Source organism: Megascapheus bottae, chromosome 30 (genome assembly GCF_031878675.1).
Source record: "Megascapheus bottae isolate mThoBot1 chromosome 30, mThoBot2.hap1, whole genome shotgun sequence".
Lineage (NCBI taxonomy): Eukaryota > Metazoa > Chordata > Mammalia > Rodentia > Geomyidae > Megascapheus > Megascapheus bottae.
Window position 1 is genome coordinate 3,357,807 of NC_143538.1, and position 23,841 is coordinate 3,381,647.

A 23,841-nucleotide genomic window follows, 5' to 3' on the forward strand; every position below is an offset into this window, starting at 1 on the left:
GCGGGGCCGCCGGGGGCGTGGGAGGCCAGTGCGCGCGCGCCGGCTCCCCAGCGGCCCGAGAGTCGCCCGGGGCGGGGCCGCGTGCGCTGAGCCGGGGGCGCGCAGGCCTGGCCGAGGCGCAGCAGGGACGCGGCGGCTACGGCGGTTGGCAGCGGCTGACGGAGACCGTGTGAGGGCCGCGGCAGAGGCAGTCGAGTCACCGGGACCAGCGGCGGCCGCCGGAGAGACGGCGGTCCGACGCGCGCTTTCGGGTCGGGGGCGGGGGATGAGCTCGCCCCGGCCGGGCGGGGCCTCCCTGACAGGGCGCGGAGTGCGCGGCTGCCGCTCTCTGGGACCCTGAGGCGGCCGGGCCCACCCTCTCGGAGCCGCCCGACGCCCCCTTCCCCACCCCCACCCCCAGCCTCCCGCGGCCTCCGCTGTCGCCGCCGCTTGCAGCCGGACCCTGGGGCCGAGGGTGGAAGGCGGCTTCCGCCGAAGCGGACGGGGCCGCCGTGGCCCCCGCGGCGCAGCCCGAGGTAAGACCCGCCCCAGCGGCCCGCGGGGCCCGGCCGGCTCGGCCCGGTCCACGCCGCAGCTCCCCCCCCCCCCCCGGCTCCCGTGGGCCTGCCCCGCCCCGCCGGGACGCCCCGCGAGCGCGTCTGCCTCCGCGGGGAGCCGCCCGGGCGCCCCCCACCCTGGAGACCCCACCCCGGCGTCGCCATTGGCCAGACACCGGCCTGCGCGGGCGGGCGGGCGGGTCACGGCCTCCCCAGCCCGCGCACCCCCAGGACTCCCGTTAGGTCTGGCGTGGGCCGGACACCGCCGTCCCGGGGATCCCCCGAGCTCCGCGCTGCCCTGGCCCCTCTGCTAAGGAGTCCCCCCCCCACCCCACCGCCCCGAAGCCGCTAGATCTTTTCCCGCTGACGCCAGAGTGCGGCCTGATGCTCTCTGATCTCTCGGGATCTGAGGGTCCGTCCCCGATCCGGCCACCAGAGACAAGTGGCTCTCCCCGACGCCTGGTCGTAGGCCGGGGCGACATCCCTGAAATGCCCACCACCGACGCTGGGCTCTCCCTCACCCCTTGTAATCTGGGGTCCACCCCCTGAAATGCCCACCCTTCCCTTCCTAGCCTCTCTTACGGCACACTCTGGCCCCTCTTCCCCGCCCTCCCCGGCTTTTGACAGAGATTTGGCAAAAACTTTGGGAGTGATAAGGTGGTCAGTTTGGTGCGTTACCCCCAGTGGGGCTTAAGATACCCCCTCCTTCCCTTGGCTTGGAGCATCTGGGCTGGTGGTTTAAAAAAAGCGCAGGTAGGGGGTGGGGGAAGGAGGCAGGAGGCAGGGAAGAGCGTGGAAGTACAGGGAGTGTGAGGGCGAGATCCTTGTGAGATCACACAGCCTAGTGTTCATCATCTTGTCTCTTGGGGTGGAATCAGTAAATGAGTGCAAATCTATAAGCGTCAAATCACATTACACTAGTGAACATGACCATGTAGTGCCAGCTACTTCATGGTCTTAGAGGTTTCTACTGCTGTTTTGCACTAGGTTGAGGTATACTTAAGGGACTTGATTTTGAATTTTCTATCTTTGAACTTGTTAGAAAAACTTGATTTAGAGCTCCTCTTACCTCCTGACATGTCACTATCCTTTTAATTTTCTGTCCGAGTGCAGCTGTTTTCTCCAAGAGGCAGGTAAAAGAATTCATGCTGTGTTCATTGATATCATCACCTACAACTTTCTCAGTAGTTGTAAAATGTTGAAGAAAATGTTTGCTGAGAGTTCAAGTTACAACAAAGGACAGGGCACGCTTTTAATGTTGATGTAGGGTGAAAGCTAAAAAGATCTTTGTAATCTGTAATTTTTTTTTTTTACTTTGTATATGGAAGGAGAAAATCGTTTTGAAATTATAGGCATTAGGTAGACAAAGTGTAAAAGTCAGAAGATTTAGAAGAGTAATGTTGTGTAAGTCTCGTCATACTGCAGCACCCATTTCTCTCCATAGAACAAGCACCATTTCTCCTGAATCATCCTTGAGATGTTTCCAACCGAAGCTTGCACTAAGACACATGATCACGTACAGGTGGCCGCTTGCTGTACAGTGTGTATAGCTTGCTGTTTTCACTTATTTGTGCATCACAGAAATCATGTAGTAATAATATAAATGGGACTGAATCATTTATTGGCTGGATAGTATTCCATTTTGACAGATTTGAGATTACTTTCAACCTTGCTTTAAAAAAGTTATTTTGGGCGGGGATTTTGGCCTAGTGGTAGAGTGCTTGCCTAGCATGCACGAAGACTGGGGTTCGATTCCTTGGTACCACATACATAGAAAAAAAAGCTGGAAGTGGTGCCGTGGTTCAAGTGGTAGAGGTCTAGCTTGGACTTCGAGAAAGTCCAAGGACAGTGCTCAAGTCCTGAGCTCAAGCCCAGGACTGGCCAAAAAAAAATAGTTATTTGCATTAAATACATGTAAGTTATGAAATACATTTCATAATTTGAAAAATTATGAACCCCCCTCAAAAATAATTTTTTTTTGTTGGTCAGGGGGCTTGAACTTGGCATTGAGGTGCTGTCCCTGAGCTATTTTGCTCAAAGTTAGTACTCTACCACTTTGAGCCATAGCTCTACTTCCTAATTTTTTCATTGAGCCTCAAAACTTCCATGCTGTGACTAGTTTTCATAAATAATAATTATAAAACTTATCAGATAAATCATTGAAAGATTTGAAGTAGTAGCTGAAAAGATTCAATTTTTATTTTTAAAAGGAGGTAGCAAGTGGGTAGATAAAAGAAGGTTTAAAATAAGAATAGTGAAGGCTGTCCAGGTGAATGATGGTAACTTGGGTGTTGGTAGTTGACAGGACTCCCTGTTTGAACTTGAAGTTAAGGAAAGGGTGCTGTAGAGTACAAAACAGGTTAGCTATGCCTTTTCTGAGCTGGGAAGCCACATGAAGAGTGAGATTTTGTTTTTATTTTGTCAGGAAAAGCAGAAGAGTTCTGTTGGTGACAGGTTGAGTTTGGGTGTTTGTAATTCCTTCAGGTGTAACTGGCCAGAAGGTAGCTGGATTTATGGCTCGAAACTCATTATCAGGTATAGGTTGGAGGTATAAATTTTGTAGGTGAAAAATGCTCTACGCTTCCCAAGTAGCTAGCCTGCCAGGTGTGAGGGATCGCATTTGGCCAATTTTTGTTTTCTTCCTTTTTTGGAGATGGGGGTGCTGGTCTTGTTTGCTGCCAGAACTGGCCTTCAAGTCCTGTACTCAGTTGATCCTCCTGTCTCAGCTATTCTGGTAGCTGAGACTACTATGCCAAGGAGACCTTAGATGTTTTAAAAGAAGGATAACTATAGGAGAAATTACTAAATTACTGATCTTTCCTAATCCTTTGGGTAACATTAGTTGTATGCTTGTTACAATTTTACTATCTGGAAAAAAGACTTGTAACCCTCAGATACTGAGAAGATGGAGATTGGGAGGATTGGGTTCAAGGTCAGCCTGGCCAAAAAGTTTGTAACGTTTTATCAACTAATAGCTGAGCACAGTGGCATGCACCTGCCTTTTCCAGTTATTTGGGAAGCTGTGATAGGGAGGATCTTGGTTTCAGGCCAGCCAGGGCAAAAAAGTTCATTAAACTCAATCTAAACAGAAAAAGCCAAGTGTGATGTGGATGTCATCCCAGCTGCAACAGGAAGCATAAAGAGGAGGGATTGTGTTGTAGTCTGGCCCAGGCATATTTCAAAAATAACCAGAGTTGTTGGGCACCAGTGGTTCATGCTTGTAATCCTAACTTCTCAGGAGACTGAGATCTGGGCCGGAATGTGAGACTCTTAACTAAAACTACAAAAAAAAAAAAGAAAAAAAAAGCAAGCTGGGCTTGGTGGCTCATGCCTGTAATCTTAGCTATGCAGGAGGCTGAGATCTGAGGATCAAGGTTCAAAGCCATCCCGGCACTAAAGTCCTAAAGTCTGTGAGACTCTTATCTCCAATTAACCACCAGAAAACCAGAAGTGGTGCTGTGGGCGGTAGTCTTGAGCTAAAGAGCTCTGGGACAACGCCCAGGCCCAGAGTTCAAGTCCCACGACCAGCAAAAAAAAAAAAAAAAAGTCAGAAATGGAGCTGTAGCTCAAGTGGTGAATCAGAAAACCTCAGGGACAGCACTGAGGCAGAGTTCAAGTCCCAGGACTGGGAGAAAACTCCTCCCCATTTCCCCATAAACCTAGAGCACCAAGAGGTGGAGCCATGGCTCAGGTGGTACAGTGCTTCCAGAGTGATTCAAAACCTTTGGTTTAACGCTCCCCCCCCCCCCCCAAAAAAAAGGAAAATTGCAAATAAGTACAGAAGGTTTGAAAATCTGGTTTGCCAAGGATAATAAAGACTTTGGTTTGAGTGATTTTAGTTATATTAACCAAGATTTTTCAGACATCTTTTTTTGGGGGGGAAAGGGGGAATTGAACTCAAGTCATGAACATTGTCCCTGTGCCTCTGTGCTCAAGGCTACTACTTTCGCACTTGAGCACAGAACCACTTCCGGCTCCTTTGAGTAGTTTATCGGAGATAAGAGTCTCCTGGACTTTCCTGCTGGGGCTGCTTCAAACTGTAATCGGTAGATCTCAGCTTCCTGAATAGCTAGGACTACAGGTGTGAGCCACGGTAGCCTGGCTACTTTTGGCATCTTTAAAACACGGTGTTCAGTGTATTGGTTCATAAGCTGTTGTCTGGAGGGCTTGTCCCCTGCCCTCTACACTTATTCAAGTCATTGCCTAATGGACGTCCCCTTTGATTTCACATTTTATAACTAGTTGAATCTGAAAATAGACAGAACAAAAACATTTCTCTGCCTCTTTTCCCCAAATTAGTTGAGGAGGGGTAGACAAATGGTAAAACAGTTTTACTTTATCTGGTCTTGATGTCTTTTTCTTGTTTTGCTTAATGGCATCATCACTCTGCCCTCATGAAGCCTCTGGAACTTTGTACAGCACTAACAACATTGACTTTGTTGATAAGTTTCTCACCTTCATTCTTACATTAGTTTAGATCATTCCTTATTTTTTTTTTTTTAACTCAATGTCTATTGGGATTGTGTAATGTTTTCCAAGTGGTCTTCTTGCTGTCAGTGTTGTGCTTCTTGTTTTGTCATACTCTTTTCTTCTTTGCACTGCTGCCAAAATGAGTGTTCTAAAATGCTCTTTTAGTTAGGCCTTTTCCATTGTAAGGAAGAGACTCAAGTTACCTTAAGTAATGGAGTGCTTTTGAAAGGAAACATGAACGTTGGAACCTGGAAAAGCTAAACAAGATGATTTCAAGAAGAGCCTAATAAAGTTGGTGGAAGAAGGCAAATTTTAATTTCATTTATTTTGGTGCTAGAGAGTAAACCCAGAGCCTTGTATATGCTAGGCAAACATTCAATCATTGAGCTATACTCAGCCCTAGATTTCACTTCAGTGCTTTTTTTTTTTCCCCTTCCTTTTGGTGGTGGTACTGGGGCTTGAAGCAATAGTTTTTGCTTGAGTTTCTTCTGTCATGGCTGGTGCTCTACAATTTCAGCCACACTTCCACTGTAGGTTTTTGCTACTTAATTGAGATTAGAATCTTGGGTTTGTCTGGGTTGGCTTTGAACCTCAATCCTCATCTGTCAGCCTCTTGAGTAGCTAGGATTACAGATGAGAGCCACTAGCACCTGGCTGTTTCTTTCTCTCTCTCTCTCTCTCTCTATATATATCTATATATCTATAGATATATAGATATATAGGTACACACACACACGTATGTATATATGTCAGTTGTGGGGCTTGGACTCTTGGCCTGGGCACTGTCCCTGAGTTCTTCAGCTCAAGGCTACCGCCCTACCACTTGAGCCACAGTGCTACTTCCTGTTTTCTAGCCATTAATTGGAGATAAGTCTCACGGATTTCAGTGCCCAGGCTGGCTTTGAATTGCAGTCCTCAGATCTCAGCTTCCTGAGTAGCTAGGATTACAGGTGTGAGCCACCAGCGCCCGGCTGAATACAATATATTTTGATTGACATTACCCCTTTCATGATTCTCACTTATTTCTCCCCTACCCAACCCTTTCCTAACTCTTCTTAATTTTGTAGTATATACATTGGATTTTTAACTGCATTCTTCCCATCTTCTCTTGATTTGTCCCCCACTGCTTCACTCTCTTTTTACAAATTAGTTTATATTAGTTATACAGAATTCAGTGCTCTATTGTTTGTTTTCAGATGCTCTTTATTTTTGGCTTACTTCCAGTTTTGTAGTGGTGAATTGGAGATAAGAGACTCATGTTCTTTAGTGCCCGGGCTGGCTTTGAACCGCAGTCCTCAGATCTCAGCCTTCGGAGTAGCTAGGATTACAGTTGTAAGCCACCAGTACCTGGCTTGGCTTATTCTTTGTCTCTATTCCAATTTTCCCTTGTCTCACAGCTTCCATGTATTCTTGGTTTTTGTTCCCTATAAAACTGTCATTCTCATGCTGCTCTCTTAACACCTGACTGCTGCCTTCAAATATCTGCTCCTGATCTATCATCTTTCTAAAATTTTCTTGTTTGAATTCCCAAGAAACAGCTCCTATTCCACTGTCTATCTCCCCTCCCCTGCTGTTAGCAAGACTGTGTGATTAAGGTATGTGACCATTCCAGGCCATTCAGTATTACATGTAACACAGAGATGTAGGGCAGGATCATATGGTAAAACACAGGGGAGCAGTGTGCAGGTTAACTTTCCACAGTGTGGTTGTAAGCATGACAGGCATGTCTGGGATGAGCTGTGGATAGTACAAATACAAATTCAATTGTTCTTCCCATCGTCAGTGCTTTCTCATTGCTTTGAGGGTGAAGTTTAAACTATAGCATGGCATTTGTATGAGATCACTCATGCTCTGACTGTTCTTTAGCTTTTTTTTTTTTTTTTTTTTTTTTTTGCCAGTCCTGGGCTTGAGCTCAGGGCCTGAGCACTGTCCTTGGACTTTCTCAAGGCTAGAGCTCTACCACTTGAGCCTGAGCACCACTTCTGGCTTTTTTCTATGTATGTGGTACCGAGGAATCGAACCCGGGTCTTCATGCATGCTAGGCAAGCACTCTAACCACTAGGCCAAACTCCCGGCCCTGTTCTTTAGCTTTTCTTAGATTCTTCCAAGTACTTTCACTGGGTTTCAGTGTCCTCATGTGTTAAGTGCTTTTTCCTTTGTTTGCTTGGCTGGTTCCTATCGGCCTTCAGGATCACTTGAGGTGTATCTTCTTCGGGAAGCTGTCCTTTAACCCCTTCTGAATTAGGTTGCACACCACTCCTGTTTGATCCTGTAACACACAGTCCTTATTTCTGTTGTTGCTTTCTGGTAAAATGCCATAATTGGCTAGGCTTTAACTCCTTTGGTGGAAGGATACAGTGTCATTGCTTTACAGCAAAGACAGGGTTTTAGGCTGGCTTTTTAAATACAAGCTTTTTATAAATTATAAAATGATTCTCAGTTTGCCATGAGGCTGTGGCCTGACAAATTCATTGTAATCTGAAAATATATCTTATACAGCTAACCTGTCTGCTCGTGTGTGTGTGATGGTTGTGGAACTTGATCAAGGCCTGGGCACTATCTCTGAGCTTTATTGTTCAAAGCTAGTACTCTACCACTTTGAGCCACAGCTCCAATTCTGGTTTTCTGGTGGTTAATTGGATGAAAATAAGCAGCTCATGCCCTCACTAGCTTCTAACTGCTATCCTGAGATCTCAGCCTCCTAGCTAGGATTACAGATATGAACTACCATTGCCTGGCTTTAGCTCAGTATTGTTAGACAGTTACACTGTTATTTCATGAACCTGGGAGAAGAACTGAAGTACTATGTTTACTGAAAGCATATTTGCCTTTGTACCATCTGAAATTCAAACAATTGTACTTGGCTGATGCAGGCATTTGACATTAGCTCAGATTATGATCCTGTCTCAAAAGAAAATAAAGTCAAAAGTAGAGGGGATGTGATTTGAGGGATAGAATGCCTGGCTACTAAGTGCAAGGTGCTGAGTTCAAACTCTACTAAAAAAGTAAATTGTAAGTTGAATAGTTTCAGTTTGGTGACCATCTGTTCATGAAAAGCTCACAGGTACTGATTGTTTAGCTGAGTGAATTTATTTTTATTTTTTATTTATTTATTTTTGCTAGTCCTGGGCTTGAACTCAGGGCCTGAGCACTGTCCTTGGACTTTCTCAAAGCTAGAGCTCTACCACTTGAGCCTCAGCACCACTTCCAGCATTTTTTTTTTTTATGTATGTGGTACTGAGGAATTGAACCTGGGTTGTCCTGCATGCTAGGCAAGCACTCTACCACTAGGCCAAACTCCCGGCCCCTTTATTTTTATTTTTGCTGGTCCTGGGGACTGAATTTAGGGCCTGGGCACTGTCTGTGAACCTTCTCAAGCTTAGTGCTCTACCATTTGAGCCACAGCACCATTTCCAACTTTTCCTGTGTATGTGGTATCAAGGAATCAAATCTAGGGCTTCATGCATGCTAAGCAAGCACTCTACCACTAGGCCACCCTCAGGGCCCATCAAGTGAATTTTTATTAAGTGTATACACTAAAATAGCTATGCCCATATCAAGGTATTTTATTGTCCTGTCCTAGTTATATCTAGTTCATAAAGGAGGAACTTAAAATGGGATAATTTGTTGGGAGGGGATAACTTACATATATATTTCCTTGTGTATTTTGAATTATCTTTAAACATACAAGGGGGATGGACATTAGAATTTTTACTCTCTGGAACGAATATATGTATATAAATATGTAAAACTTACAAAAACATAATTTTAGCAACACCCAAGGTCAAAATATAATTATGCTAATATTTTAATATTGTAGCATGTTTGTATTTAGGAAGATTTTCTTGTTAATGAGCTTAGTATCATTTTAGAGTAGTTTAAAGGAATATGATGGAGTATATTTGCTGAAAGTGACCTTTTAATACCTTTTAATTTTCATTGGTGAAGATGCTTAGGATTGGAATTGTAAACATACATAGCATTTTCCAAATAGTTTTGTCCTCTAGGTTTTTATGTGAATTATATTGTCAGCTATTTCGGTGATGGGGTCATCCATTGGACAACTGGAGGATAATTTTCATGAAGAGAGGACTAGCTTTTTTTATGGTATAGCTACTTGGCTTGCTAAAAATTGATTACTTTTCTCAGCTAGTAATAATCTTTTTCTCAGTTTTGATTGAATGTGAAGGTATTCTTATAACCATACCTTCCAGAAAAGTGGAGCATTTCTTTTTTTTTTTTTTTGCCAGTCCTGGGCTTGAGCTCAGGGCCTGAGCACTGTCCTTGGACTTTCTCAAGGCTAGAGCTCTACCACTTGAGCCTCAGCACCACTTCCGGCTTTTTTCTATATGTGGTACTGAGGAATCGAACCCGGGTCTTCATACATGCTAGGCAAGCACTTTAACCACTAGGCCAAACTCCCGGCCCCCAAGTGGAGCATTTCTATCTGTTAATTTTAAATCCATTATGTTCAATTACCTGGAAAGACTATGAACTTCTAAACTTGGATTTCCAAAGGAACTAGTCTCATGTAAGTTTATAATCTGGAGCTGTCCATACGCAAGTAACTTAGTATTTCAGAGTTTTAGGCTTTATCTCTCATTGGGAATAGTATTTTTTTCACAGTGTTGTTGTTTAACATTTTTTTCTTCTTTCCCTCTCTCCTTCCTTTTTCTCTCTTCTTTCTTACTATATTATTCAGGATAATACTGAACTCTAGGGCTCAAGTGATCTTCCTGTCTTAGCCTCCTGAGTAGTTGGACTGCAGTTGTATCCTACCATGCTTGGCTAGAGTTAAACATTTATGTAAAACACCCAGCACAGGGCTGGGAATTTGGCCTAGTGGTTAAAGTGCTTGCCTAGCATGCATGAAGACCTGGGTTCGATTCCTTGGTACCACATACATAGAAAAAAGCCGGAAGTGGTGCTCAGGCTCAAGTGGTAGAGCTCTAGCCTTGAGAAAGTCCAAGGACAGTGCTCAGGCCCTGAGCTCAAGCCCAGGACTGGCAAAAAAAAAAAAAAAAAGAATTTCATTGTATGGCTTTTAGGAAAAATGGATAATCAAAGTTTTCTGTCAGTAGAAGTAAATATTAGAATAAATTACTAGCTGTCTTTCAAGTGTGATCATATTTTTCAATTTGAAATATTAAAAATGTTTTTCTTGGTATCTTTGTATGTAAGATTAATGGATATTAGACTGTATTTTGATTTAGTCTGAGGTATCAAAGTAAGATGTGTTCTGTTTGCCAGTGACAAACATTCCTTAAATCATTGACAGGTTTAATACTACTGCTGTTTGTAGTGTGTGAAGTATTAGTTGAATTAGTTTACTTTTATTGATCAGTTGATAGTGGATTGAGTAATCCTTTTTTTTTTTTTTGAGACAGGGTCTTGCTTTATGGCCCAGACTTGCCTTGCACTTGGTGTTCTCTCTTGGTGTATTCTTTTGAGTTTGGGGTTCCAGATATATTTCATCACTGAATCACTGATCTCACTGTGGATTTTTTTTTCGGGGGGAGGCGCCAGTCCTGAGGCTTGAATTCAAGGCCTGAGCACTGTCCTTGGACTTTCTCAAGGCTAGACTTTGCCACTTGACCCACAGCACCACTTCCAGCTTTTTCTACGTATGTGGTACTGGGTCTTTGTGCATGCTAGGCAAGCACTCTACCCCTAGGCCAAACTCCTGGTCCAGCATCTTGCTTTATTCTTGAGCCAACATGAGTTGGTTCCTCCTGTTTGTGCTTCTTTGAGTAGCTGGGATGACAAGTGTGCACAACTGTGTCCAACCATTGGTTTTGAGATGGACTCTCATGAGCTTTTTTTCATTTGCCTGGGCTGGCAAATAGCTAGGATTATAGCATTCAGTTCATTTTTTTTTCTTTTTTACTTTTACAACTTTACCTGTTTTTAATTTCTCTTCTTTCTTCCTTCCATACTTTGTATATGTGCACACACATGTATTACTGGGATTTGAACTTGGGGAGGGGTGGGCTCATGCTCTCTTCCTTGGCTTTTTCACTCAAGGTTTGTGTTTGTTTTGCAGAACTTTTTAAAATTGTTGTAAATATCATGACAGGTCATAAAAATACTTTGGAATATATTGTCTGTCCTGTCTTTTTCTTTCTCTTTCATAAATGTACCATTACCAACACCTAAGAAACATAATAGACAGTAACACATAACACTAAGACTATATTTGAAATTTCTTAATTGTTCACTAAGTTTTTTTAAAATGAACTCAAGGCATTTATATTGAATATTTCTTTTAATGGAGAACATTTCCTTTGCACATTCTTCTTCCCTAAGATACAGAAATTTCTTTAAAGAGAACAGATATCTTGAAGAATGGCCTGTTTTTTAGAGTAATCTGATTGTTCCTTTATGCTATTGTATAACTTGTTTTTCTGGTCTCTATGTTCTGTATAGAAGGAAGTTTTTTTCCCATTAAATTAATGAATTTATTTATTTTGTTGGTCCTGAGGCTTGAACTCAGGGCCTGGGTGCAATTTGTGAGCCTTTTCACTCAAGGCCATACCACTTGTACCATACCTCTGCTTCTGTTTTTTCTAGTGATTCATTAGAGATAAGAGTCTCATTGGCTTTCCTGCTTGGGCTGGATTTGTACCTCCATCCTCAGCTCTCAATCTCCTGAATAGCTAGGATTACAGTCTGTGAGCCATTGGCAACAGGCTAGGCTCATTACCTTTTTTTTGGGGGGGGGGGGCAAGTCCTGGGGCTTGAACTTGGGGGCCTGGGCACTGTCCTTGGACACTTTTTGCTCAAGGCTAGTGCTCTGTCACTTGAGGCACAGCTCCACTTCTGGCTTTTTCTATGTATGTGGTACTGAGGAATCAAACCAAGGGCCTTGTGCATGCTAGGCAAGCACTCTACCTACCACTAGGCCAAACTCCTAGCCCCCTATTTACTTTTTTGTCAGGCAAAGATAATCATTCCATAAGAAAGCCAAATGTTTTGGGTCCTGGAAAATGGCCTCATAAAATTTTAGCCTATTAAGTATATTTCTTAAGGTGCTGTACTAAAAACAAAACAGATTGAATTGGTAATGCCTTCTTAGCAGTTGCTAAACATTTTACATGATACTTTTTTTAACTTGGTACATTAATTGTATTAAGAGGTTTCATTTCCATGTTTCTTGTATGCAGATAATGTGCATTGATAATATTTACCCCTTCTATTATTGCTCTCTTACTGCCTCAATCCGAGTTTTGTTTTTAAAAACTTTATGAATTTTTCATATGGTTTTATTATGAAAATGTTGTTTTGGCAATACAAGGGCTTGGATTTGGGGCCTTGCACTTGGCAAGGCCTGTGCTTAAGCCATGTCCCAAGCTCTTCTTGCTTTAGTTATATTTGGGATAGGGTCTCAGGTTTGTGTTTGAACTTCAGCTCTCTTAATTTATGCTTCCTGAAATGGTGGGATGACAGTTGCCCAATTAACTGAAGACAAGAGTCTCAAAAGATTTAAGAGTGCAGCCTCCTGAGTAGATAAGATTATAGATACTGGGATTTGAACCTAGGGGCTTCTGGTGATAGAACGGTGCTTATTGCCTCCAGCCTCATGGTTGTATTTAGAGCATATCTAGATGCTAGATATGCTTTTTGTTGTATAGTGTTATTTCTTGTAGGCCCTTTTTCTAGGAAGAAAAAAATAAAGGGTGATGTCATAGTGACAATTATAATTCATTGTTCATCTGTTAAATGAAGTCATCCCGATTAATATTCTGAATTGTGGCCTCATTTTTTTGGGGAGGGGGTGGTGGGGAAATTGAACTTGGCCTCATACTTACTCAGTTTGCTTTGCTTAGCTGGCCCTCTACCACTTGAGTAGTGTCTCCAATCCCTGTGTTTTGCTGGTTATTTTGGAGGAATCTAGTGAACTTTTTTGCCCTGGGTAGCCTCAAATGTCAATCTCTTGGATATCAGCCTCCTAAGTAGTAAGTAGTACAATTGTGACCCACCAGTGCTGGCAGGACACTGAGTCAATTGGGAACCTCCCTCCCTCCCTCCTTTCTTCTTTCTTTTCCTTCCTTCCTTTCCTTATTTTGAAGCTTAAATTCAGGGCTATCTGAGCATTTTCATTCAAGGCTAGCTATTTACCACTTTAAGCCACAGTGCTACCTCTGCTTTTCTGATGGTTAATTGGTGATAAGAACCACATGGACTTTCTGATCCAGGCTAGCTTCTAACTGTGATCCTTACCTCGCAGCCTCCTGAATAGCTAAGATTACAGGCTATTGAGCTATTGGCATGTGGCTTTATAATATATGTCTTTTTGGTATCTGCATACTTATATACATAAGTATATTTGGAAATACATGTGTATATATATATATATTTGTGTCTTAAGAATATATACATATATTTGTGTCTGTATATACACACAAATGTATACAAGATGAGATCTTAGCCTCCTGAGTAGCTAGGATTATGCCTGGCATATGTATATATTAAAAAAAATATGGCACCAGCCATCTTCTTAATAATACCATAGTTTTGTCTTTTCCCAAATGTTACATAAATAGAATCATACAGTATGTAAGCTTTTCAGATTGGATGTTTTTCCCTTAGTAGTATATATTTTAAGTTTTTCTGTCTTTTTGTAGCTCAATACGTAATTTCTCTTATCCAACTAAATAACATTCATTCTGTGGATACTACTTTTTCAAGGATGTACAACTTCAGGTATGTGCAATTATTAGTAAGGCTGCTGTAAGCAAACTTGTGGAAGTTTTTGCTTGGATTTGTTTTTAGCTCATTTGGGTAAACACCAAGGAGTGTGCTAGCAGGACCATATCATAAAAGTATGTTTTGTAAGAGGTTGCCACACTCTTCCAAAGGTGGCTTGCTAGCTCACATTCACACCCTCAGTGAATGAGAATTCCTGTTGTTCCACATTCTCACTGGCATTTGATGTTGTCATTGTTTTGGGGTTTTGCCATTCTGATAGGAATGGGCTTCTATCTCATAGTTGTTTTAATTCCCTAGTGATCTGTGGTTTTTCTTGGAATTATCTTTTCATTTGTTTATTTGCTATGTATCTTTTTTGGTGGGATGTTTTCAGGTATTTTTTCCTATCTTGCCTGTTTCCTTACTGTTTAGAGGTCTCCCCTCCCCCGCCTTTGTAGAATTTGAACTCTGGGTCTGGGCATTGTCCCTGAGCTCTTCAGCTCAAAGGTAATGCTCTACCACTCTGAGCCACAGCACCATTTTCATTGTTTTGGTGGTTGATTGAAAATAAGTGTCACCAATTTTCATGCCCAGACTGGCTTTGGCTTTGAACTGTGATCCTCAGATCTCAGCCTCCTGAGTAGTGAGGATTACAGGCATGAGCCACTTGGTGCCCAACTAAGTAACTCTGTGTGTGTGTGTGTGTGTGTGTGTGTGTGTGTGTGTGTATGTGTATGTGTATGTATGTGTATGTATTTTACTTTTTTTTGCCAGTCCTGGGGGTTTAACCTAAGGCCTGAGCACTGTCCTTGGGCTTTCTCAAGGCTAGAGCTCTACCACTTGAGCCACAGCATCACTTCCGGCTTTTTTCTACGTATGTGTTATTGAGGAATTGAACCCATGTCTTCGTGCATGCTAGGCAAGCACTACCACTAGGCCAAACTCCCAGCCTCATACATATGTTTTGGAGAGATTTTTTTTCTTCTATTTATTGCTTGTTTTTTAATTTTTTTTATCAAAGAAAAGGGCAAAGTAGAAAATTTTAGTTGTAATGTAGCCCAATCAATTGTGTTTTTGGTGTTGTATCTCAAGTGTTACCACCTAATCTTGGGTTACTTAGATTTTTCCCTATGCTTGTTAACCTTTTGGAAGTTATTTGAGCCTCAAGGACTTTTCTGCTTGGCTTAGCTTCATACTGCAGTCCTCAGATCTCAGCTTCCTGGGTAGCTCGGGTTATAGTCAGGAGCCTCAGTGCCTGGCTCAGGATTACTTTTCCTTAGTGGGGTCTTTTATGCTTCCTTACGAATTGCAGATTTTTCTAGTGTGAAGAATGACATTGAGACTAAAGATATTACATTGGGTCTATAAATTACTTTTGACAATATGACTTTTTCATTATATTAATTCTGCTAGTCTAAGAGCATGGAAGATGTTTCCATTTTTTTTTATTCCATTTATTTCTTCAAGGTTTTATAGGTTTCATTTTAGAGATCTTTTAATTCTTTGGTGGACACTTAGCTATTTTATTGTTTTTGAGACTATTGTGAATGTAATTATTTTTTTTAAATTTATTTCTCAGCTTTATCAGTATTGGTATATAAAACTGATTTTATGTCATTCTAGATTTCTGAAGGTGTTTATTATATCTAGAAGCTATTTGGTGGAGTCAATAGAGCTTAAGTATGAGATTTTATCCTTTACAATATGGATAATTTGACTTCTTCCTTCTCTATTTGAGTCTTTTTTTTCCTTTTTCTTGTGATATTGCTTTGGCTAGAGATTCTTTTTTTTTTTTTTTGTGGATCATGGGGCTTGAACTCGGCCTGGGTACTGTCCTTCGCTCTTCACCTCAAGGCTACAACCCTACCCCTGGCCCTGGACATTGTCCCTGAGCTCTTCAGCCCAAAACTACAACCTTAACCTTGAGCCAACTTGGAGATAAGAGTCTCAGGTCCTTTTGTGCCCAGGCTGGATTTGAACTTTGATTCTCAGATCTCAGCCTCCTGAGTAGCTAGGATTAGGTGTGGACCACTGTGCCTGGCTAGAAATTATTTTCTTTTCTTTTTTTTTTGCCAGTCCTGGGGCTTGAACTTAGGGCTTAAGCACTGTCCTTGGACACTTTTTGCTCAAGGCTAGTGCTCTGCCACTTGAGCCACAGTGCCACTTCTGGCTTTTTCTGTGTATGTGGTACTAAGGCATCGAACCCAGGTCTTTGTGCATGTGAGGCAAGCACTCTACTACTAGGCTAAGATCCTGGCCACTTTGGCTAGAAATTCTATTACTATATTGAACTAAGGGTGGGTAAGGGAGGGATGGATAAGAATGCTGAAAGTGATGACATTCATCAAAATATATTTTCTTTATAAATTGCATTGTTAAATGGCAACTGCTTTGTATAACTACTTAAAGACAAATTTTTTTAAAAATAAAAAAAAATGGGGAGAGTGTACACCCTTATCTCATTCCTGACTTTAGGGGAAGTGATTTTAGTTTTCCCCTGTTTAATGCAACAAACAATGTTTGTCACAGATAGCCTTTATTAAGTTCAGCTGCATTCTTTTGGTTTTATTTTTTTGTGGGTCATGGGGCTTGAACTCTGGGCTTGAGCTCTGTCCCTGAGCTCTTTAGCTCAAGGCCGCTGCCCTACCCCTGAGCTGCCACCTCACTTCCTGTTTTCCAGTAATAAATTGGAGTTTCACATTCTTTAGGACTGGTTTTGAACTGAGATCCTCAGATCTCAGCCTCCTGAGTAGACAAGATTACAAATGTGAGCCACCAGATCCTGACATTGCTTTGTGTTTTCCACAACAAACTTGGTTTTGTTTCTTGGTCAAATCTCAGGCTGAGGTTATGACTCAAATGATGGTGCCCTTGCCTATGAATCAGAAAGCCCAGACTTCACACTGTGATATTGCCCAAATCATAAAAACAAAAACCAAACAGTTAGCTAGGATTCTGGTGGCTCAAGTCTGTAATCCTAACTACTTAAGAGGCTGAGATCTGAGGATTGCAATTCAAAGCTAACCTGAGCCAAAAAGTCCGAGAGATTCTTACTGCCAATTAACCCATAGAAAAGCTATAAGTGGAGCTGAGGCTCAAGTTGAAGAGCACTAGCCTTGAGCACAAAAGCTCAGTGCCCAGCTGAAGAAGTTCTAAGGTCCAGTACCAGCACCATAGTCTATGTTGACTATTTGTGTGGTTCTCTTTCTGAGATCTCATTTCTGTTCCATTGCTCATTTGAACTTTTCTAGAACCAGCTGTCTTTATTATGTAGCTTTATAGTAAGCTTGATGTTCTATAGTGTCCTACCTTGTTTTAATTCCCTATATTATGTTAGCTATTCTAGATATAAAAAAATCCTTATAATCTTTTTGCCATTCATAAAGCTTGTCAACAGCCAGAAAGTAAATTTGCTAGGGTTTTTTGATTTGGTGTATATTGACTCCAACAATTAGTTTGGAGAAAATTTACGTTTTAACCATACGTAATTTTCCTCTTCTTGAAATAGTATTTCTCCATATTGAGAATATCTTTTTTTTTTTTGGTTGTGGGGCCTGAACTCTGGGTCTGGGCACTGCCCTTGTGGTCTTTAGTTGAAGGCTGTTGTTTTACCACTTAAGCTACAGCACCAATTCCAGTTTTCTTGTGGTTAATTGGAGATAAGAGTCTCATGGACTTCAGTGCCCAGGCTGGCTTTGAACAGTGATCCTCAGATCTCAGCCTTCTGAGTAGCTAGATTACAGGTGTGAGCCACTAGTGCCTGGCTCATGACTTTTTAAATTACCAAGTATGCTTATTTTCTTTTAAAATTCCAAGTTCCAGCTAGGCACTGGTGGCTTACATCTGTAATCCTAGATAATCAGCAGACTGCGACCTTTTTTTTCCCCAATATGAAACACAATAAAAAATCAAGAGGCTTGTCATGCTGGTCCAAGCATATAATCTTAACTACTTGGGAGTTTGCGATTGTGGGATTGTGGATTGAAGCCAGCCTGGGCATAAAAGTTTGTGAGACGCCATCTCAACTAATTGCTGGATGTTCTTGTCATCCCCAGTGACATGAGGGAAGCACAAGTAGGAGGATTGTAGTCAAGGCCTGCCCTTGGCATAAAACAACAGTGTACTTCCGAAATAACCAATATGTCTCAAGTGGTAGAGTGCATGACTAGAAAGTGCAAGGTCCTGAGTTCAATCCCAGCTATCTCAAAGGAAAAAAAACCCAACCCCCCCCCCAAAAAAAAACAAACCCAAACAAACCCAACAATAACAAAAAAACCCTGTGCTGACATTAGAGCTCATAAAAAGGAAAACGTTTTTGTGTTTCAGAAAGAAAATAGAATCCTATCTAGTGAGTTGGGCCAGTGGTTGAGGTCCTGTAGGTAAAGCAGCTGAGGTTGCTTGAAGGTAATGAGGATGTCTTGTTGGAGTTGGGCTCATTGTTGGAAATGATGGGCCTGGCTAGGTCTCTGCTGCAAAAGGTTTTGAGTTTAGTTCTAGGGTTACTACATTGTATACAAAGTTGAGTATCAAATTATAGTTATTCAGCATGTCTCCTGGGGTGGTACAGGGCACAGCCCCCCTGGCTGCAGTGAGGAGCTTTGTTGCTGCCGGCTGCCAGAGACCATCGTTTGCTTATATGAAGCTATGTACTTAAGGGTTCAGAACACAGACATAGCTTTACATCTAACAACCTGCTACCCCAGGGCATCTCTACACTTACCACAGAGCAGAGTCTCCTGATACCACTAGAATAACTGTATGAAATACATTTCTGAAATAACTGGGAAAACTAAGTTAACTGATTATTTAATATTAAAATTGTTAATCTTTAAAGGTAAAATTGTGATCATGTCAATGTTTGAAACAAATGGAGTAGGTGTTTGCATGAAAAAAGTTACATCAGAAGTGTAGCTGCAAAGTGAAATTATTAAACATGTGACACCATTTCATGCTAAAGAATGTGCAAAATGCAGCCATAATCTGAAGATTAATTCAGTCTGAATAACATTAAAATGTTGATCTGAACAATATTAAATTTTGTGCCGCGAGTTCGACCTAGTGCTTGCCTAGCATGAACAAAGACCTGGGTTCGATTCCTTGGTACCATATACACAGAAGAATGTCAGAAGTGGTACTGTGGCTCAAGTGGTAGAGCTCTAGTCTTGAGAGTAGTGCTCAGGCCCTGAGTTGAAGCTCAGGACTGGCAAAAATAAATAAATAGATAAAAATTTACAGTTAGGATTATCAGAGAAGAATGAGGAAACATAAAACATTACGAAATTTGAAAGGAGTCAGTGGAGTAAGGGGAAAAAGGGTGGGTGAATGAAGAGAAGGGGGAAGAATACACAAGAATTCAATGCATATCCTACAAGATTAAGAAAACTGAGGGAAGTGGTCACTTGGTAGGGATGTTAAAAGGAGTGCCTTTGGTCAAAAGTCATTGTATTTATAAACTGCCTTATTAAATGGGTACTGCTTTGTACAACTACTTAAAGATAGTTAAAAAAAAGGAAATCTAAATAGGTATACAAAAGATAAGGGGGAGGGGCTGGGAGTTTAGCCTTGTGGTAGAGTGCTTCCCTAGCATGCATGAAGACCTGGGTTCGATTCCTAGGTATCACATACATAGGGGAAAAAATGCCAGAAATGGTGCTGAGGCTCAAGTGGTAGAACTCTAGCCTTGAAAAAGTCCAAGGACAGTGCTCAGGCCCTGAGCTCAAGTCCAGACTAGAAGAAAAAAAAAAAGTGGGGGCGAGGGGGGGGGGAATATGAAAACAAGAAACTTTACATGTGGGACCGGGAGTGTGGCCTAGTGGTAGAATGCTTGCCTAGCATGCATGAAGCCCCGAGTTCAATTCCTTGGTACCACATATAGGGAAAAAAGCTGGAAGTGGTGCTGTGGCTCAAGTGGTAGAATTCTTGAGACAACTCAAGGATAGTGCTCAGGCCCTGAGTTTAAGCCCCAGGACTGACCAAAAAAAAAAAAAAAAAAAAAGAAAAAGAAAAAGAAAAAAAAAGAAACAAGGAAAAATGAAAGAAACTTTAGATGTGAGTGATAGTTATTTGGGTTGGAAATGTATCTCCAAGTCCAAGCAAGCCTACCTGGCATGAGGCCTGGAGTTTAAGACCTAGTACTAGTCCGCTCCCCCACCCCCTAAAAAATGTAAAGAAAGGGAAAAAAAGAGTATTTTAATTAAGAAATATCCAACAATGTAATGTTTGTGAATGGGAAGAGTCAGTGAGATACTTATTCTTTGTAATGTTTCTCTAGAAAATCAATGCAAAGTCACAGGCCTTTTCATGGTTGTTGACATGCTACTAATGTTAAAATTCCCTCCCTCCCTCCCTCCCTCCCTCCCTCCCTTCCTTCCTTCCTTCCTTCCTTCCTTCCTTCCTTCCTTCCTTCCTTCCTTCCTTCCCTCCCTCCTTCCCTCCTTTCCTCCCTTCTTCCCTCCCTCCCTCCCTCCCTCCTTCCCTCCTTCACCCCTTCCCCCAACCCCCTTTCTTTTTTAATGGTGCTAAGGACTTAATTCAGAGCCTTGCATTTGCTAGACTAGTGTTCTTCCACTGAGCTAAATCTTCAGTCCCCAATAAATAACCAAAATATTACCCCATAGTGGTAATAGGCCCTTCATATATCAACATTTGCCATAGAAATGTGGTAATTAAGACCGGCTTTGAGATAACAGATAGACCAGTGGAACAGATGTCAGAATCCAGAACATAGCTGTAGGGCATTGGCCACATGGCAAAGGTGCCGTTAAGAATCAGTGGGGAGAGAGTAGACAGTAAATGAGTGGATGGCTCACAAGGCTAGGAGGCTGGCCTTGTATTCAGTAGTTTGGCACTTTCTGCTTCAGCTTTCAATATTTTTTTTTTCTTGGTTCTATACTCTTGACATTTTATCTATAATAGGATGTACAGTGGCACTTTCCTGATGATATCTTTTAGAGTTTTAAGTGTTTTATGTGTGTGATGGCCATTTATTTCCCTTGTTTTGAGAAAATGTCCCCTTAATTTAATTGAATAGGTTTTCTGTGCTTTTAGTCTTCATTAGAAAGGAATGTGTAGTGTGATCTGTAAACGGTTCACTTTTTTGTGTTTTAGTTCTTTTGTGAAGAAAATGTTTTGCATGATCTTGAACACGTACTATCCATGCTGATGGGACAGGATCCAATATGAATGTAAGTGATGGAGGAAGACGACGCTATGAGGATAATGAACACACATTACGTATCTATCCTGGGACAATTTCAGAAGGGACAATTTATTGTCCAATTCCTGCCAGAAAAACTTCCACTGCTGCAGAGGTGATCGACTCTCTCATAAACAGGCTTCATCTAGATAAAAGCAAGTGTTACGTTTTAGCAGAGGTAAAGGAATTTGGTGGAGAAGAATGGATACTCAATCCTACAGACTGTCCAGTTCAACGAATGATGCTGTGGCCCCGAATGGCTCTGGAAAATCGCTTGAGTGGAGATGACTACCGCTTTCTTCTGAGAGAGAAAAACCTTGATGGGTCAATCCATTATGGCAGCCTTCAGTCATGGCTACGGGTGACGGAAGAACGCCGCAGGATGATGGAAAGGGGCTTTCTTCCACCGCCTCAACAGAAAGACTTTGATGATTTATGTAGTTTACCAGATTTGAATGAGAAAACTCTCTTAGAAAACCTACGAAGTCGCTTTAAGCATGAAAAAATTTATACGTATGTTGGCAGTATTCTAATAGTTATTAATCCATTCAAATTTCTCCCTATTTATAACCCCAAATATGTCAAAATGTATGATAACCACCAATTGGGAAAACTTGAACCCCACATATATGCTGTAGCAGATGTAGCTTATCATGCTATGCTTCAGCGCAGAAAGAATCAGTGCATCGTGATTTCAGGAGAGAGTGGTTCTGGGAAGACCCAAAGCACAAATTTTCTTATTCACCACCTGACAGCCCTCAGTCAGAAAGGATTTGCCAGTGGAGTAGAGCAGATTATTCTTGGAGCTGGACCAGTACTTGAGGTAAATGTATAGAAACAGTTTTATTCTTTTTTAACTTTTACTTATTGCATTATCAAGGTAATGTAGAGAGGGTTAAAGTTACATTCATAAGGTAGTGAATACATTACTTCTTGAACATTGTTACCCCTTTCCGTGTTTTTTTCTTACTTTCCTCCCCCATTTTCTTAAACATATCTTAAGTTATTGTTACATGTGAAAAGGTGAAGTAAAAGTATACTATACTTCTATGGAAGTGGAAATTTTAGTTGCCAGGGGAAACTGGAGATAGGCAAAATAGAAAAAGCCATGTTTATGAAATTTTTTTTTTCTTTGCCTGTCCTGGTGTGAGTCACCTCACTCCTCCCCACAAACTGATTGTTTTTTTTCCTCTTTTTCTTTTTGTGCCCAGGGCCTTTAGCATGCTAAGTACTCAGTAATCTATTACTGGGCTACATCTCATCCCACTTGCTGGATTTTGTCAGTTCTTGGTGACCATTGGATGCATGGCCTTTGATGTGATGTAGAATATCATGAAAATATTTTGCACATATTTCCTCCATATTTAACTTTCTTAACATTGTCTTTTGAAGAGCTGTATTTTAAATTTTAGCGTAATTCTCTTTTGTTATGAATTATACTTTTAGTGTTATATTTTAGAAAACCTTATCTAACCCATGATGACAAAGATATTTCTTTTATAATTTTAGAGTTTGCATTTGAGATTGGTCCATTTCAAGTGTAGTTTTGTGTGAATATGGTGTGAAGTATGTGCCCAGTGTTTGCCTATGAATGTCCATTTGTTTCAGCACCTTTTCTTGAAAGACTTTTTAAAATTTTTATTTATGTATCTGTATATACATGTATTTATCTTAGTGCCAGTGACAGGATTTGAACTCAGGACCTCCTGCCCTCTGTTGGCTTTTCACTCATAGCTGGCACTCTAGTAGTGACTGGAATAGAAATGTAGTGTTGGGGCATCTGTTGTTTATTTTTGAATATGTGTCAGTCCATGTATGTGTCTTCTGCACAGTTATAGTTTAGCATGCCCATGCTTCACATTTAGGAGGTATAAAGTAAATGGCCTGTTTAGATTTCTGCAGTAAAGACCAGAGGTATGTAATTCTCATGGTATCTAACAAATAGGAAAGAAACCACAATGAATTTTTAAACTTTCTTTCTAGCATGCTACCACTAGGCCATGCTTCCAACCCTCCTTGATCTTCTTTTAGCTACAAATTGCTTTCATTTATTTTACCTGAATATAGATCTAAACATAGTAGTAAATTCCCTTTCTTTTGTCTTTAGCATTTTCACTCTTTGTACTGAACTAAGCATTGCTTAAATTCATTAAAAATTTGTTGTTTATTTTGTCAGGCCTTTGGAAATGCAAAGACAGCTCATAATAACAATTCAAGTCGTTTTGGCAAGTTTATTCAAGTCAATTACCAGGAAACAGGCACAGTTCTCGGGTAAGTTCTGATACTAAGTAACAACAGGTTTTAGAACATATTTTTGTTTTTGGTATTTTCCTTTTGTAAGTTATGAACTTGGACATTGATGGTGTCATTATGATTTTTTTCCCTCAGAGGGGAGAGTCAAAATCTCAAACAAGTAACTCTCATATACTCTCACCTTAGATTTATTATTGTTAACAACTGATGTCCTTTATATTACATTATTGTTTTCGAGTAGGTTGGATATATAACTTGACCCTGGGCACTGTCCTTAGGCTTTTTCAAGGCTAGTGCTCTACCACTTGAGTCATAGCACCACTTTTGGCTTTTTGTATGTATGCGGTACCGGGGAATTGAACCTGGGTCTTCGTGCATGCTAAGCAAGCACTCTGCCATTAGGCCAAACTCTGGTCACTCAGTAATCTTTAAATACCATGTCTAGTTAACTTTCTGGTTTATAGTTTCTCTTTCTTTTTTTTTGGTGTGTGTGGGGGGTGGGGTTAGTTGTGGGGCTAGAACTCAGCCCAAGATTTTTTGTTTTTAAAGGAAGCGCCTTTTATCTACAGAATAGCTGGCATAACAGGTGTGTCTAGTGGGAGAGTGTTCTTTATACTTCTGCACCATCTAAATAAATAAGACTATCTTGGGTCAGTAGTTTGGCCTAGTGGTAAGAGTGCTTGCCTAGCATGCACGAAG

At 41.4% G+C, this 23,841-nt stretch overlaps 1 protein-coding gene across 1 annotated transcript in view; it reads left to right on the plus strand.

The window, feature by feature from the left end:
- The first annotated feature begins 304 nt into the window (after nucleotides 1-304).
- Myo9a (myosin IXA) overlaps nucleotides 305-23,841 on the plus strand; it is a 121,925-nt gene continuing 98,388 nt past the window's right edge. The window contains 3 exon segments of the mRNA XM_090321436.1: nucleotides 305-515; nucleotides 20,802-21,712; nucleotides 23,066-23,160. Of these exon segments, the coding sequence (XP_090177562.1) occupies nucleotides 20,873-21,712; nucleotides 23,066-23,160 (935 nt within the window). The 5' untranslated portion in view covers nucleotides 305-515; nucleotides 20,802-20,872.